At 40.4% G+C, this 18,803-nt stretch overlaps 1 protein-coding gene across 3 annotated transcripts in view; it reads right to left on the bottom strand.

Annotated features, from left to right (window-relative positions):
* The window catches only part of LOC131274941 (protein IWS1 homolog), a 39,256-nt gene that overhangs the window by 11,513 nt on the left and 8,940 nt on the right, over window positions 1–18,803 (bottom strand). Inside the window, exons 1-6 of one of the 3 annotated variants that reach the window (XM_058283314.2) lie at window positions 13,130–13,267; window positions 12,095–12,156; window positions 11,595–11,619; window positions 6,816–6,971; window positions 904–974; window positions 422–446 (exon numbers count right to left, since the gene is read on the bottom strand). In XM_058283314.2, coding sequence (XP_058139297.1) covers window positions 422–446; window positions 904–974; window positions 6,816–6,971; window positions 11,595–11,619; window positions 12,095–12,156; window positions 13,130–13,157 — 367 coding nt within the window. In that variant the 5' untranslated portion in view covers window positions 13,158–13,267. Of the gene's footprint in view, window positions 1–421; window positions 447–903; window positions 975–6,815; window positions 6,972–11,594; window positions 11,620–12,094; window positions 12,157–13,129; window positions 13,268–18,803 lie in introns of those variants that run through there. The other 2 variants (XM_058283313.2, XM_058283319.2) reach the window with 2 other exon arrangements.

Here is an 18,803-nt window from a genome sequence, read left to right as displayed (position 1 = left end):
CCCCAGATCCAGCTTTGGTGAGTGTGGAACAAGTTCATGTACATAGAACATGCAGTGGTGATGGGGTATACTTGAGAAAACTGTCCCTGTTGTCCCTGGTAATTGTCCAGTCTAAATGGGATATAACATCTGGGAAACTGCTCATGGTTGCCCCCATATATGCACACACACAAAGTCAAAATTACACCACAGAAACTCACACTAGACTCCCCAAACCCCCATGCATGCAAAGCCTGCACAACCTAAAGAGACCACAGACCAAACCACAGACTGTAGTAACAAGGGCAGATTCCCTTCACAGAAACCATTTCCTCATCACCATGATGCTTTGTCCAGGATGTCCCCAGCTGAAAGTTTTCTGGAAGTTCCTTATTTCACCTCTATTTTACCCTCAGAAGTGGGATTAGCACAGAATACCTACCGTTTTCACTTTCTCTGGAGTTCCCCTGCAATTGCAAAAAAGAAAACACTATGAGGATCCTAGGATGTTGAGTAGCATCTTCTCAGGTATTGGTGATTTTATGAAAACTGATGGGAAGCATTTGTAAAGTCAAAGGCCCCATAAATAAACATGGAAAATACATTAGGAATGGCTCAATTGTTGCCTGATGGATATGAATTTCCAGACCACTTTGATGGGAGTTACAAAAGTTTGAATCCAAGCAGAATACTGGTGCCGAGGCAAAAGCCCACTACCGTATGCTATAGAACCTGGTGCTTCAATTTCTAATGCCTTCTTTATCAGGGCACTTTTGGAAAGAGAAGCCTTCCAAATATCCTTTCCCCTGACCAGTGGGTGATATCTATAATTCACACCGTCATATATTATGATATTTACTCAATTGAAAAGGACAAATAGGAGAAAGGAGTATTTCTATCTTAGACCAAAACAGATGACCTTACCTCAACATTAGGTGGAACCACTTCATCCTCCCTGTCACGAAGAGGGTCCTCCACCAGGTCTTCCAGGGGAGCTAAGGGGACACAGAGTAACAGTCAGTACAGTGGGGTGTGGCTGATATTATTCAGGGATCTTTGCTTGACCCAGACAGGGGCTTACAATGTGCAGGTCCGGGTGGTCAGGAAACATGGACTGTGGAGTTACCCAGACACACTTCATGGAAGAAGGAGACCAAAGAGAGGAAGCATGGGCATCAGAAATAGGATTCTTGGTTTTGTAGCTAAAGAGAGCCTAAACCAAAGTGAAATAGCTCACGAACAAGCGGTACTAAAATGTACAATATGATACAGTGATATGGTTCCAACTCTTATGCGACCCATTCTGAAATCCAGCAAAATTGCCAGAATCTCATTGACATCATGAGATACTGCTTCATACTCACAGATCTTTGTTGACTTTGAGTTTCTCATTTGTTCTACAGGATTTTTAAAAATTTTCAACAAGTTAACATCTACATAACATGTAATTTGCCAGTTTACCCATTTTTATCTATACAATTAATTTATTACCATCAATTAATTACATGTCCAATGTTGTGTTACCATCCCATCAAACATTCAATTCCAAATTTTCTCATTACCTGAAACAGAAACTCTGTAGCCATTAACCAATGAGACGAATCTATCTCCTTAGCCCTGGTAATAAAGTCTAATCTCCTTTTCTTTCTCTGAATTTTCTTTTTCTTATATTTCAAAGAAGTACATCGAAACAGTATCTTTCTTTCATATCTTCCTTATTTCCTCAGTATAATGTTTTAAAGTATCATGCATATAGTAGGGTGCATCAGAACTTCTTTACTTTGTGTGGCCCATCCCATTCTATGGATATGCTTTTGTTTTTTTTTTACTGATTCCCATATTGATGGACACTTGGGTGGTTTGAAACTTTTGGCCATTCTGAATGATGCGGCAACAAACACTGAGTTTTCACATACCTATTTGTGTCCCCTCTTTTAAGTTAAATTCTTTTCATATATAGACCTAGTTGTTAGATTGCTGGTCCCATGGTAATCCTGTGTTTATCTCAATGAGGGATTGCCAAACTATTTCCCAATGTGGCTGATCCATTTTACATTCCTTCCACCAATGTATGGGCCTTCCAGTTGATTCACAGCCTCCCTTGTATTTTTTATTTTTCATTTTATTTCCTCTTAAAAACATTAGCTACCCTACTGGATATAAGGGGCACCTCATTGTGGTTTTGATTGGCATTTCGTTGAGGATTAATTATATTGAGTATCATTTCTTGTGCTTATTATCAATTTGCATATATTCTTTCAAGATACATCTACTCAAGACTCAGCTAGTTTCCAACCCAGAAACTAAGTAAAAACCAAGTTTACCTGCTTTGCTTAACAACAGCTACATTATTCACGTATCATCTCCCTTTTGAATGAATCTGACAAAGATGGCAAAGATCCTATTGTTGACAGCCTAAGTGTAATGACTGTTCTTCTGAATGAATGAGTTTCCTGACTGTTAACAGAGACCCAGTCAAGTGAGATGAACGGCAATTACAAATGATAGTGGTCTTATCTATTGTGAAGTCCTTTGTCCCAAAATGCATAAAAACATCACTTTGGATTATGTTTTACCTTAATTATAAGTGTCTCAATTGATATATTTGCCAAGGCATGGAATGAACCATAACTTAACCTTGAATAGAGTTCTGAGTGAAGAAGAATTAGGAGACCTTTATAGTGACCCCAATGTTGGCAGCACCTAAATGGGAATATATTTCTTTGCTGTGCTGTATGTGTGTTTGTGTGGGGTGGAGTGGAGAAAGGCGGGATGGAGAAAGGATTGGGAGAGGAGTGTTTAGGAGAGGTATAATAAGACACTGACCAATATTTTACCAGGAAGCACTCCTGTGCAGTGCCTACACGATGACTGAAACAGTGATTAAGGCATCTAGGAAATGGGTAATTTTCAAATGACACTTGAAGTAAATGACAAAATAATTTTATGTGTAAGACACTAAGTGTTTATCATAAAGTTCCAATTCTTTGAGTAATTCTCAAAGAAAGAAAAATGAAAAGGTATCAGAAAAAAATGTAAATACCAAAGCATTTGCAACAAAGTTTTCAGGAACTCAAAAGGGGAAAAGAAATAAAATTAAACCTCCCCAGAAACATGAAACATTTCCCTAGCCAGAGAGCACATTGATGTAGAAAAAGGCATGTAATACCATTCCCAAGCTCCCTTATCCAATCAGCCAGTGTCCCTGTAAAATGAGAAGGGACACAGAAAGAAACAGTAAAGGGAGAAGGCTATATGAATGTGGAGGCAGAGGCTGGACTCATGCAGCTACATGCCATGGATCACCAAAGATTGCCACCCTCCACCAAAAGAGAGGGAAAGCCAAAGGAGAACTCTTCCCCTAGGGCCTCCAGAGGGAGCATGGTGCTGTGACACATTGATTCCAGACTTCTGCACTCCAGAGCTGTAGAAGAACACATTTCTAGGTCTTATTCTTTCCTTTTGCTATTATGTGGCCAAGATTTTGGTACTTTGTATGGCAGCCCTGGAAAATGAATATAGTACCCTTCACGATATGGAAGGCTCCATACAAATGACCACCACTGCTGATTCACAGCCAGTTTCTTTCAACTAATAATTGACACATGCAAGGACGTGAGTGTTCTGCACACCTCAGGACGATCTCAAGGACTGCCATAGAAAACAATGCTTCAAGCAGGGGTGCTGCTGTGGGCTCTAGAGACATCTGGACACTTGAGGCCTTTCAGCCAAACTCAGGAAATTGGCACCACATGGGTGGGCCTTACCTTAGAATATATGATAGCCAGTCTCCCTGGTGTATCAGAGTTAGGCTCATTTCCTACACACGGTTTTTCTGCCCATGTATTTGAACCTATACTTATCACTATATCCATTTTTAGATGTATGTCCCAGAGACTTAAATCTGCAGTGTGTTCATATGCCAGTGGAGCCCTGAATCTCAGCAGAGTTGCAGCCAACACCTACTCTCCAGTTCCTCAGATTCACCCAGGATAAGTAACAAAAGAAGGATGATGGACAACGCCCATCCCAAAAGACAGAGAGTATCTAGCACTGCAAGCAACAGTGTTTCCTCCATCTGCCCCATAGGACCTAACACCCATCTTAATCAGAAGTAGCGTGGGCATAAGCATTCCAAAATCCTCAAGATTGAGGAATGAACACCCATAAGAGGAAAATGTAAATATGGACCAAAGTAGACTGATTATTACTCTAGGACTAGAAGTCCTTTCCACATTGATGGAAAGACAGTGATCACCGCGGTTTCTGTGGGGAAGCACAGGGAAGAAAAGGTGTAACATGGGGCATTTTTGGCATATTGGAATTGTTCCACATGGCATTGCAATGACAGATACAGGCCAGTATACATTTTGTCAAAACCTGTAAAATTGTGCAGGGCATAGTGTAAACTGTAATGCCAACTATAGACCGTGGTTAGTAACACGTTAGTAATAGTGATGTATTTGTTCATCAATTGTCAAAATATATCACAATAATGAAATATGTTGTTAAATGTGTAAAATGTGAGCAGATGAGGTGGGGTATATGGGAATCCCTATATTTACAAATAACTTTCATGTGATCTAAAACTTCTTTAAAAATGAAGAACATGTGAGTACTATAGGTAAAGCCCTTAGAAAGGTTGTGGTACAGTGTCACTTTCACATGAATGTTCAATTAGTAAATCTGAAAGGATGTGCAAAAATTTAACAGTTGGTACTTAATGACAGAACCTAGAGGAGTACAGAAAATGGAGGGAAAGTCAATCAAATTTCAATATACAGTTTTTCATATACTTTTATTTGTCTACAAGTACATTATTTTTTGTTGTTATCTCTTTTTTTATTCATTTTTTAAAAAATATTACATTAAAAAAATATGAAGTCCCATTCAACCCCACCGCCCCCACCCCCCACTCCCCCCACAGCAACACTGTCTCCCATCATCATGACACATCCATTGCATTTGGCAAGTACATCTCTGGGCATCGTTGCACCTCATGGTCAACGGTCCACATCACAGCCCATACTCTTCCACGTTCCATCCAGTGGGCCCTGGGGGGATCTACAATGTCCCGTAATTGTCCGTGAAGCACCACCCAGGACAACTCCAAGTCCCGAAAACGCCTCCACATCTCATCTCTTCCTCCCATTCCCCGTACCCAGCAGCCACCATGGCCACTTTTCCCACACCAATGCCACATTTTCTCTGTGGACATTGGATTGGTTGTGTCCATTGCACTTCTATGTCAAGAGGGGGCTTAGATTCCACATGGATACTGGATGCCATCCTCCTGCTTTCAGTTGTAGGCACTCTAGGCTCCATGGTGTGGTGGTTGACATTCTTCAACTCCATGTTAGCTGAGTGGGGTAAGTCCAATAAATCAGAGTGTAGGAGTTGACGTCTGTTGAGGTTCAGGGCGTGGCTATCATATTGTCAGTCCAGAGATTCAAATCCCCTAGATATATCTTAAACCCCAGCACCAACTACAATTCCAGTAAAGTAGCATGAAAGTCTTGTGAAATTGTTGTTATCTTATGCAAAAAACCTACTCTCTGAAATTCTTGAATACAACAATGATTTCCCTTTTTTTTGGGTACATATTTGGAAATCCAGGGAGGGCAGAGTGCTGAGTTCTGTTTGTTATCTTTGCTGTCTGGGGCCTCAATGGGAAGTCTCACTGGCTGCACACAACTCGGAAACATGTGGGTAAACTTCACCCATGTCTGTGTTCAGAAGCAATGCTTTGATGTGAAGCCTCTGTGCGACCTCTCCATGTATCTATTAAGGCAACACCCCACTTCCCAATACCAAATCTAGTTAGTTTCCTAGTGTTTCCATAATAAATTGCCACAAATTGGGTGGGTTGAGAACAGAAACTTATTCCCTCACAGATCTAGGGACAAAAACTCCAAAACCATCGTGTCCATAGCACCACTCTCTGTCTCTCTGAGGAGCCTAGCCAGGAATCACTCCTTGACTCTTCTGGCTTCAGGTGGCTCCAGGTGCCCTGGCTTATGGCAGCACAACTCCAGTCTCTTCTTCCATCTTCACATGGCCTCCTTCTCCCAGTGTTGGTCCATCTTCACACAGCTTTCTCATGTCTCTTACCTTCTTATAAGTGCTCTCTAGTCATAGAATATTAACACCCACCCTTAATTCAATAGACCTCATCTTAATCACATCTGCAAATACATTATTTCCAAATGAGTCCACCACACACAGTTACCAAGGATTTCTGAATGTAATTTGTGGGACACAATAAAACACCTGAATTTTTGTCACGGGAGTTACATGACAATATGCCTTTGTCAAAATGCACAGAGGAGTAGATAGGAAGCATGACTCTCCAGAACAATGTACTGGTGCTGTCCCTTTAATTGTACACACATCCATAATAATGAGAGGGGTCAACAGGGGAAACAGTGCTGGGTCTGCACTGGAAGGATGGCAGGGAAACATGTAGGAACTTTTTGTACTCTCTGCTCAATTTTTATGTGAACCTAAAATTCCTCTAACAATTTATATCATTTTTATAACAATCTCACAGCACTTTTTTGAAGTCAACTCTTTCAGCTAAAGTTCATAAATAGATTAATGACCAAACATTACCTTGAAATGCTGTGTACCAGTAAACACAAACCGACTTTTGTCAGTGCATCTTTCACTATGTGGTTGTGGTGCTATCTACTAACACGATTAATAAAGTTGTCAAACATGAATTTTAAAAAAAGATGGTGTCTTAGCCTTTGTGTAGGTTTTTCCTCAGTAGGGAACACTAAATAAACCACAGGCAACATTACTGAGGCAATACAATGATTGCAATTCCACTGTACCTTCCAAAGAAGAAGAGTTGCTTGGGGACATTTGACGGCCCTTCCTCTTCCTTGGCCACATGGTGATTTTGCGACGTCTGACAGACTGGGAATGGCGGGCAGTAGACTTTTTGGATTGAGTAGCACATTTTCTTTTTTTATACTTGAGACATGAACCTGGGAAATGCATTCACAATAGAAATATCAGTTGACATGTTATTGACAGTTGAGCATAGGAAATCTTTAATGAATGATTTAGAGTTCAAACTATCATCCTCTCATTAAGGAGCTTCCCAGAAGACCCCATTGGGTCTAATTTTGGTTTCAAAAGATGTTGTAGTTTTGTGTTGTTCACTTTAGACACTCAATAGACAGATGCAGGATGCCTTTTTGTAGATGGGACAGCATAGGAAAGCAGCAAAGCACAGTGGCCAAAGTATGTGTGCTAGTATCAACTGGGTTCAAATACCATTTAGAGGCCACCCAAGCCAGGTTATAGCTTGTAAATTTTCTGGGTTCAGTTTTCAGCACTGTCATTTGAAAACTTTAATAAGATCTACTTAATTGTGCATATTATGAAACTGAAAGAATGAGTAATTGCAAGCAAAGCCTTAAGAAAAGTGCCCAATACGTCATAAAAGACTTAGAAGAGCTCAATTGTTAAAAGTTGGGAGGAATAAGCAAGTATTCTACTAGTGCTTTCCTCCAGAGAGGGTGGCTCAGGACATCATCAAGGCTCAGGACAGGGGAGGCGTGACACTGACTTTCAGCCCTACATGGGTGTGATGCTTTAGAGCTCCTGGAGAACATGCGCACTGTCCTGTCAACCCCAAATGAGTCCTTTGTGTTCACAACATTGCTGAGTGAAGGATTTGGGTCAGGAAATGTAAGCACTACTCCAACTTGGCAAATTCCAGGGGTTCCAAGTTCCCTCCCAGGAGCCGTGGACAAAGGCCAGCCAAGTACTTGATTCCAGGGAAGAGAATGGCTCAAATCCTCACCCTACTGTCTGCCTAAAAGTTAATTCTCTGATGCAGAATATGACTCAGGTTCCCCCAAATGGAGTTCCTCTGAAGGACCAGGGACTCTTGTGGACATCCTACCCCAAACTATTCACACTGTCAGCTGCCTTGTGCAAGACTTCCTGGGGGTCAGCTAACCACTCCTGATGACCAGTCATCAGCTTGGCTACCATGGTGGCTCAGAACCCAGGATTTTCACAAATAACTGCCCAGGGCAGCTCTGCAAAGCACTAGCTCCCTTCAACCAGTGAAGCCTGAATAAGCAGTGAGGAAGGAGAGAGTCCCATCCCTAGACATAGCTTAGAATCCCCATCTAGGGATTTGCTCAGCAACCCGGGCCTGCATTCCTTTGGGTCCCACGCTCTGATCAATTAAGGGATTTCCCTTCTACTCCCTCTCCCAGGCTGCCCTCAGAAACCTGCATCCTCTGCTATCGTCCCACAGAAATCCTGCCAGGAAATCCCAGGTACTTTCCTTTGCAATCTCTGGTCCAAAATGCAGACGTTTTCCACGCTTTCAGCACGTGTATTCAGAAGAATGTTCTTTCTGTAATTTCCCTTTCCCATCTTTGTCTTTCTGGAGTTTGGTATCGAGATTCTCTTGATTTGATGAAAGAGTGTCCCTCTATCTATTCTTTGCAAGTGTGTTCTGCTTTGGCATTATGTCTTTATGAATATTGTGTGGTAAACATAGGAAGCCACTGGGACCTGGAGATAACTTTTGTGGGCATGCTTACTTTTTGTATTTCTTTTTTCTAAACATGAATGCTTATTGTAATGGTTGTGAAGTACACAAATGCACTTCACAGGGCTTGGTGGTTCATATAAACACACGTGTTGTGAACACCCTGACCTACACTCAGAATGTGTCCAGCCCCTGGCGGCCTATCGTTTGCTCCTTCCTGTCAGTAGCCCCCAGCAATTACCACTATTCTGACCATGATCACCGTCATTTAGAGTTCTCTCTTTTTCACACCCTATCAATGGAAGCACACAGTATAAACTCTTTTGAGTATGGCTGGATGTTATATCTGAATATTGTGGGAATTCCAAGCTGTTGCTGTGTGAATCAACATTTGCTATTTGGCATGCCAAGTAATTATATCACATTAGGACATAGCACAATAAGTGTATTCCTTCTACATTTTATACACTGTATTGTTTCCCTGAATGACTGCTCAGGATCAAACTGTTGCAAATGAGTCTTTGCAGGCCTTTGTGTGGACAATTGCATTCGTGCCTCATTCATGGCCCTTAGATTATACAGAACAAGGACAGGGCCTGCTGGGTCACAGGTGCACATGCCTCTAATCCATACCAGAACACTGTTTTCCAGGTGAATGTAACAGCACCATCCCCACAGCATCATGGGTGAGTTTCTCCATGTGTGCACCCATTCTTGGTGTTGATCTTTATACCCAGGTCGTTCTGGCACATTTAAGAGGCACCCAGAGCATCCAGGATACAATTATCCCTTCTATACATCAATGCAATTGACATGTATTGTATAGGTGACACGTTCTGCAAAAGAACCTGTACTGTGGATGATTTGACAGGAGACAAATATCAAAACTTTTTAGTTCTTTTTTTTTTTTTTTTTTTTTTTGCCTTTTAATATCTTGGAGAATGAGATATTCAAGTTAAAAGTTTTCATTGCATTTGTTTCCCGGCAAAAATATGAAATGAAAACACCTATCTGTACTTTGAATATGTTTTTGTCATACAGGGTATAGTCTTATAAGTAACACTACAAACAAACCATGCAAAGAAATCAATTCTGTGATGTACTTCAAAACCTGGCAAAAGTTTTCTGTGAAGATAGACAGTTCACTAATGCAAAAGGCTGTTAAAAGGAATCCTTCCATTTAAGTTAAGCATTTATTTATATAGTCATGCTTCATAACCACTGAAGCACCTTAAAAGTCTTAAGTGAGTTGTTATGAGGAAAAAACCCTAAAGAAAATCAATATTTGATATAAAACAGAAAGAAGAAAGCGGGTCATTAGTGACAACGCTGATTACAGGAGGGAATGAAAGAAGGAGGGAGGGAGAGAGGGACAAAGGAAGGAAGGAAGGGAGGGAGAGAGGGAGGGAGGAAAGAAGGGAGGGAGGAAGGAAGGAAGGAAATAATGGAAAGGTTCAGGAACAAATGAGAAGCAGATTCCTTGGATTTCCAGCTAAGGATTCCTAAAGTGTCTTACAAATGGTAAATCTACAAATGCACAAATAGTAATGTGTTCATTATGACACAACCTGCATCCCATAACACCATGTGTTTTGAAGCACAGCTTAACTACCTTTAAAACCATTTCACCTTCCGCAGGTCCATTTATGCTGCCTCTCCATTTGTTGTCCCTTTTATGGAAGTTTACAGTTTATTTAGGGTCTGGATTATTGAATCCTGGGCACAGTATTTTGTGTATTTATTCAGTAATCTGTTGACATATAGGAAATCCAATTTTGAAATTTAAAATGTTGAAATCCTAACATTTAAGATAACTCTTTTTGCTATTGTGTTTTCCTTCTCAACTTAAAAAATTGTTTGTATTTATAGAAGTTGTAGATTATGTAAATGTTACATAATAACAAATTCCTCTTTTATTCCATGTGTGTATTCATGAGTGAGCTGGTGCTTGATCTGTGATGGCACTAAGCAGCCCACACTGGAGAATTCATTAAGGAGATAGGCATGGGTTGAGCACAGAGGATCTCTAACCAGGCGCACAAGACAGTTCAATAAGGGTGACCTGGGCTAATAACTGAGGGAAATTTTGAGTTCTTACCTTCCGCTGTACATACAACTCATGGCTTGCAAGACTGGCACATTTCTTGGGCTACTGGCAATAATGTTAGCAAATACACTAAAAGAATCTCCTGATTTTAATCAGATACTGGCCAGGTAATGACGAGTCACCCAAATCTAAGAGATATTGTCTTTGTTTCCCTACATAGTGACTTTGAACTCTCAGATATGTGACTGGACAAATGCATGTGAAATTAGCAGTATGGTAATTTGAGAGGTAATCTGGGTTATGTGACACTGGCAAAAATCTTATACTGATGAGCAGTGGTTGAAAACTCGGTAGGCTTGAAAACTTTCAAGTACATGCATAGATGCTAATGTTGTCCAATTTTCCCATGTACATTGTTTGATATCCCCATGTCTGAGCTTTAAATGCACGTTCAGTTTCAATATTGGAGCCTCATGCCTGGGTACAGAACCTGGCTCTGAGTCTTAGGCTCTAGTGAGATTGTTGACATGTGTCTCTGTGCCTCTGTATTCCAGCTGAGGTGTCAGTATTTTAAACCCCTGCATGACATATGGCTGTGATGAGGATTTAATAAGTTACTGTATGTAAACTGTGCACTGGTCAGAAGGAATTATTTTCTTGGTAGAGTTGACAATGTTGATTTACCTGTGTAAACAGGAACACTGTCTAGTATGAATAAATACAAGCACACAGACACACACACATTCAGATTCACAGTTACACAACACAGACTTACTCATTGCCATGCCTCAACTACAATCAATAGTAATCCACACTACCCAAGGGCAACCCAGCTGCTTCCAGAAACATGATCAAAGTTGAGGAAACATGATCAAGGTTCTTTCCCTTGAGATCAGTTTCTCTCACACCATCCCCAATTCTCACTCCCACCAGGAATTGGGAATTATCCCAATTATCCCCACCTAAGCCATCATGGAAAGCCAACCTATTCATCTAGATTTCTATTATTTTCTATCCTCAGCCATTCAGTGATTCCAGAATACACACCTTGTTCTCTTGTTCTTGAGGCTACCTGTAATGAAAGAAAAGAAAGCATGTGAGAATCAGATTAGGCTGGGTATTGTTTACACAGGTCTTTTGCTCTCTTAGTTGCTGTAGAAAACCAGATGGGAATCCACCGTTAAGTCAAAGAACAAAAAAGCAAAGTAGAGGACACCATTAGAAAAGGTGCAGACCCTCCCAGATTGTATTTCCTTCTATTCCTTTTTGGCACACAATTACAAAATTATTAATATAAGGAGAAAAAAATGCCACTAAGGCAGGGGGTCTTCTACATAGTGTCTCCCAACTGACACCACCAATGTTGAAGGCCCTCTGGCACCAGCTGTCTGTTGGAAAGAGAGTCTACCCATTCCTGCTTACCCCCAAGCAGACAGTACCTAAATTCTATACTCTACGTGATGAATTTTTCAAATCTGAATTTGATTGCAAAAGAAAGAAACCAAGAAACCAACACATTTATTTTAAATACAGAAAGTCAACCCTACCTTTGTGTTAGATGGGTTCTCCTCACCTGCCCTGGCATTAGGGAGTTCCTCTGATGGGTCACCTGTGGGAGGCGGGAAGACACAGAGTAACTCTCAGTATATCAGGAATACATCTCATGAATTATTCTGGGAACACTGCTTGACTCGTGATGCTTCTCTTTATGGATGTTGGTTATACCAAACCAGAACTGGGCTGCTATTGGGCCACCGACTACATAAATATTATTTATCTTCTCATCTATATACATTATCTTTTTTTCTCTGTGTGGGAAAGTGTCAAAGCACTTGCTTATCTATCAATGTCTATGAGTTCATTTTCCTATTTTTCTATCTATTGCTGTGTGTTGAAAGATATGCTGCTCATTGGGTGGTAGAGAAAAAAATTACAGTATTTTCCCCATACTTACCATTAGGGAGGGCAGTGGGTAAGTGAAAGCATCAATAAGTAAGTTTGTCAAATGAAAATTTTGGATAAACCCCAAGGATAAAAGGAAAGGTGCATATTGGTTCATAAACTGACATTTAGAAACTCAAGTTCTTGGAAAACTAGTTATATGAATGGAAGCAATGGATTCCCTAAACATACTGAGTTACATATGCATTTCAGGATGCATAGCAATGGTAAAGCATGTTAAAAACCAACTTTAGTACACTTCGTCTTATGAAATGCCTCACTTCTGATGTCTAGCCATCCATTTTAACTCCAAATTCTGAAATGAATAATTTACTTGGCCCTTGCTGAGTGAAAAACAGCATCAAAACAGACATGGAGCTGAGGAGAAGATGGAAGGGTACAGAACATTAAAAGAAATGCTAAATTTTTCTAGTGGGAGATTCATTTTAAGGCAACCAGCTTGATAGAAGGATCTAAAATATGAACAAAGTAGTAAGAGACAAGTATAAAGCTCATCTGAAATGTTGTAGGATGAGTTGGGAGAGGAGAAACTAGAAAAGAATGAGGAGAATATTTTGTTGAAAAATAACTAGCCAATTTGAGGGGTATTAACTAGATTAAGTAGGTCAGTATGTTCACACCTCTTGAGCAGCAATTGAGGTTTCCCATCTCTATGAGCCGTACGAACGAAGCTGGGAGCTTTTCCACCTGCCACCAACTTCAAATCTCTCTGGGCACAGAGTGACAGTTAGAACCGTGAGGCAGATGTGCATCATGAAGTAACCATGGCGACCAGTCATCACAGAATTTTCAGAGTGAATGCCTTCTCCATATTGCAAGGTCCAACTGCTGCTGTGTGGCCATTTTCCTTTGCCACCAGCAATGACTGGGTGCTCCTATTTTTCCACATCCTCTCCAGTACTTGTTATTTTCCATTTCTTAATAAGAGCCATTCTAGTGGGTATGTTATGATATCTCATTTTGGTTTTGAATTGCATATCTATCATAGCAATGACAGGGAGCATCTTTTTTTGTGCTTTCTTGCCATTTTTTACCCTTTGGAGACATATCCAAGACTTTTGCCCATGTTTCAAAACGTACTTTTAGTTTCATTTTTTCACTGTTAGAAACATTAATTTTGATTCAGTCTACCATAAATAACTCAGGAGAGATTCCACTCAGTCTCAGATGCAATATTTTGTTTATTTTTCAAAGATATATACATCACACAAAACGTTCCATTAAAAAATGAAGGAGATTCCCATATGCCCCACTCCCCACAACTCCCATTTTCCCACATCAACAACTTCTTTCATTAGTGGTGCACATTTATTGCATTTGATGAATACATTTTGGAGCATTGCTACACAGCATGGATTATAGTTTACATTGTAGTTTTCACTCTCCCAGTCCATTCAGTGGGTTATGGCAGGATATATAATGCCCTGCATCTGTGCCTGCAATATCATTCAGGTCAACTCCAATTCCCCAAAACGCCTCCATAATACGCCTCCTTTTCCCTCTCACTGCCTTCAGCAACTCCAGTGGCCACTGTCTTCACATCAGTGGTATAATTTCTTCCATTGCTAGAGCCACAATAATTCCATAGTAGAATACCAGTAAGTCCACTCTAGGCCATAGTTCATTTCCCAATCCTGAGGACTCTGGCATGGCGATGCCCACTCCACCGTGCAACTGACAGCAGCTTTGTCCGTTTTTTAATTGGGTTGTCTTTCATTCTATATATGTTGACGACCTTCACGATTCTTTATATTTTCTAGATAGAAAACCCTTATTGGATATATGATTTCCCCATATATTCTTCCATAGAATTAGACTGATTTTGCTTTCATTATAAAGGTATTTTAGGCACAAAGGCTTATAATCTTGATTAGGTCTCACGTATCTATTTTTCTTTTGTTGCTTTTGCTTTGGGTGTAAAATCTAAGAGGACATTGCCCTGGAGAACTCCCTCCTACCCATGCATTCCCCATCAATGATACCTCACTTCAGAGTTTCCAACAACTGAGGGAGTGCTGAGTTCCCATTCTGGGAAACTCTGCCCCACTCCCCAGTGGAGCAGCAACAATACCCCAAGTACAAGGGCAAAGACCAGTGAAGAAGGATGGTCCAGTGATGGGCCCTTGATACTGATGACTATGTTTATGGGCCTAAGTGCTTTAAATTACAAGTAGGCCTAAACTGTAGGGTGCCTACGAGTTACATCCCAAGAGCCTCCACATTGCTCAAATGTGGCCACTCTCTAAGCCAAACTCAGTATGTACGTGCATTACCTTCCCCCCAGTGTGGGATATGACTCTGGGCTGAGGTATTACTACCAACACCTGCCGGTGATGCACCTAGAAAAAGACCTTGAATAAAATGGGTAAGTGGTAAAGACAAATGAGTTTATATGGCTAAGAGGCTTCAAAATGTGTTGGGAGGTCTTCAGAGGGGTTGCACTTATGCTCATCTCAACCAGATCTCAGAGACAGCCAAAGTAGGTACAACCCCAGGGAAGGGTCCTTCTGAGGGATACAGGCACACCCAGGTCCTATGATCATGACAGATGGCTCTGGAGTTCACTGCCTTGTCAGTGGAATTTGTGTTCCTGAGTGTGGAGTTGGATTCAGATGTGACCTCTCTATGCATGCTTCTTCTGTCACTTTTCCCTTACCTGTGATAGGTGCTGGGTTTGGTGTATGCTCAGGAGACTTGAATCTCTGGACTGTCTATATGCCAGCTGGGTCCTGAGCCTCAGCAGAGTTGCAACACCTACTCTCCTGTCCATTGGACTGCCCATGTCAACTAACAGGGAGGTGAGGATAGTCAACCACTGCACCAGGGAACCAAGAGAGTCTACAAATGCAAGTGGGAAAATTCCATCCATCAGCCATGTGGGATGTAAGCCCCCTTTTGATTTAAAGTTGGAGTGGACATGGCCATCCCAGGGTCCTCAGGATGCAGGCATAAAATAGAATGGATTTACTGGTATTCTCCTATAGAATTGTCATGACTCTAGCACTGGAAGAATTAAATCATTTCATTGATGTGAAGACAGTGGCCATGGGAGTTGCCGAAGGCAGGGACGGGGGAAAAAGAGGTGTGATATTGGGGCATTTTCAGGACTTGGGAGTTCCCCTCAATGATATTGCGGGGACAGATGCAGGCATAATATAACCTGACATAACCCACTGAATGGACTGGGAGTGAGTGCAAACTACAAAATAAACTATAATCCATGCAGTGTAGCAATGCTCCAGAATGTGCCCTTCAAGTGCAATGAATGTACTGCCCTAATGAAAGAAGTTGTTGATTGGAAGGAGTGGGGGTGTGTGTGGAATGCAGTATATGGGAACCTTTATGTTTTTTAATGCAAAAATTTGTGTGATCTATGTATCTTTAAAATAAGAATGATAATAATAAAATATTTTTAAAAAACAAAACTAAATATTGCCCAACACATGGTTCTGAAGATCTTCTTAAGTTTTCTTCTACAAGTTTTATGTTCCTAGTTCTTTTAAGTCTTTATACGTTTCAGTTAATTTTTGTATATGATATGAGATAGTTGTCCTCCATCATACTTTTACATATGGATGCCCAGTTCTGCCAGCATCAGTTATTGAAGAGACCATTATTTCCCCATTGAGGGTACCTGGCATCCTTGGGAAAAATCAATTGGCCATAAAAGAGAAGGTCAATTTCTGAACTCTCACTTTGATTCCATTGATCTATATATTTATTCTTATGCCAGGACCATGTTTTTATGACCACTGTTGCTTTGTAATAAGTTTCAAGTCAAGAAAGGTGTATCCTCCAACTCTGTTTTTCATGATGGTTGTGACTTTTCAGGATAGCATATCCTTCCAAATAAATTTGATGATTGTCTTCCATTTCTGCAAAGCTGTTTATTGCAATTTTCATTGGGATTGCATTGAATCTATCATTCGTTTTTGGTAGAGTTGATACCTTGGCAATATTTAGCCTTCCAGTCCGTGAGCATGCAATGTCTTTCCCTTTATTAGGTCTTTGATTTCTGTTTGCAGTTTTGTAGTTCCCATACATAAGTTCTTTACAACCTTGGCTATATTTATTCTGAGATATTTGTTTTAATTGTAATTGGAAATGGATATTTTTCTTCATTTCCTCCTTGAAACGCTCATTACAATCGTTCATAAATATTACAAATTTGTGGGTGTTTATCTCATAGGACATCACATTGCTCAATTTCTTTCTTGCTCTAGTATTTTTGTTGTGGAGTTATGAGGCTTTCTATACATGGAATCTTGTGGTTTGCAAATAGTGAAAATGTTACTTCTTCCTTTCCAATATGGATGACTTTGATTTATTTTTCTTCTCTGCTTGCTCTAGCTAGAATGTCCAGTACAGTGCTGAAGAGCAGTGGTGACAGCGGGCATCCTTGTTTTGCTCCAGATCTCAGAAGGAAAGCTTTCGATCTTTCACCATTCAGTATGATGTTGGGAGTGGTTTGTTTCATATATGCCTGTATTAGTCAGCCAAAGGGGTGCTGATGCAAAGTACCAAAAATCTTTTGGCTTTTATAAAGAGTAATTATTTGTGGTAAAAACTTACACTTATAAGGCCATACAGATTCCAACTCATGGCTGCTTTCCAACCAAAGCCAATTGCCATGTGTTGAGACAAGATGGTGGGTGTTCTCTGCCTCCTTCTTTCTTCCTCTTAAGGCTGCCGGCCCAGTTTCTTCCAATCTCAGCTTTATGCTGGCATAGGGCTTGTCTCTCTGGGCAGACAATCAGGAAATGACTCATCTCTCCTCGGGGCTCCGGAACTGACAAAGTTCTCTCTTCCTTGTCTTCTTCTCTCTTCCTGTGTGTTGTCTTGAGTAAGAGTCCTTTTGTACCAAGGGTGTGGGTACTCAAACATGAGTCACACCCTCCTGACTTGGTTGAATCAAAGCCCACATTTCACAGGTAAATCTTAAAAATATTTTTTTATTTATTTTTAGAAGATACTTAAGATTACATAAAATGTTTCATAAAAAACTATAAGGGATTCCCATATGCCCGACTCCCCACCCCTCCCACTTTTCCTCTCATGAACAACTTCTTTCATTAGTGTGGCACATTCATTGCAATTGATGAACCCACTTTGGAGCATTGCCACTAAGCATGGATTGTAGTTTACATTCTCTCCCACGCAATTCTGTAGGTTTTGGCAGGATATATAATGGTCTGTATCTGTCATTGCAGTGTCATTCAGGACAATTCCAAATCTTAACAGGTAATTTAGTTAAAGACCTCTGTGGTGAATCTAAGGCAATCAAAGTGGGTTACACTGAGGAACAGGCCCATTTACAAAATAATGTCTTTCGGGGTTTACAAACATAATGACACTTGGGAGGTCCATTGATTATTTCAAACTGCCACAGTGTTCATTCTCATGTAGAGGGCATTTCCTTTTATTCTTACTTTTCTAAGTGATTTTATGAGGAAAAGAAACAGGATTTTGTCACATGCCTTTTGCACATAAATTGAGATGATCATTTTGTTCCCTTCTTTTTGTCAATATGGTGTATTATATTAACAGATTTTCTTTTCTTGCATAATGGGGACAATCCCACTCCTTTTTATGACTAAATAATATTGCACTGTATGTCTGTATATGCGTGTGTGTGTGTGTATACCATGTTTTCCTTATCTATTCATTAGTTGATTGATAATTTGAGTTCCTTCCATCTTTTCACAATTCTGAATAATGGCCTTATGAACACTGGTGTACAAACATCTTTTCATGACCCTGCTTTCATTTCTTTAGGGTATATATCTAGTGGTGGAATTGCCAGGTCATATGGTAGTTCTATACTTAGATCTCTCAGGAATCCCCAGTCTCTCTTCCATAGCCACTACACGATTTGACATTGCCACTGGCCTTGAAAGAGTGTTCCTATTTATCCTCATCCTCTCTACATGTTATTTTCTGTGTTTAATAGCAACCATTTTAGTGGATGTGAAAAGGTATCTCACTGTGGTTTCAATTTGCATTTTCCTAAAGGCAAATGGTGTTGACCATCTTTTCAAGGTCCTTCTGACCCTATGTTTATCTTCTGTGGAGAGCTGTCTTTTCAAATCATTCTCTGATTGGAGGTTTTTGATGTGGATTTCATCTCTTTACTTGTAACTGCTCTGTTGAGACTTTCTATCTTTTCTAGAGTCACTGTAGGTTGCTCATGTGTTTCTAGGAATGTATCTATTCCATCTAGGTTTCTAATTTGTTGGCATACAATTGTGTGCTCTTAAGATCTGTGACAGCTTGATGTTCTTTTGTGAATCTCAG

Source organism: Dasypus novemcinctus, chromosome 21, assembly GCF_030445035.2.
Source record: "Dasypus novemcinctus isolate mDasNov1 chromosome 21, mDasNov1.1.hap2, whole genome shotgun sequence".
NCBI lineage: Eukaryota > Metazoa > Chordata > Mammalia > Cingulata > Dasypodidae > Dasypus > Dasypus novemcinctus.
Note: the sequence above shows the minus strand (reverse complement) of the source record. Positions and strands in the feature narration are given on the sequence as shown.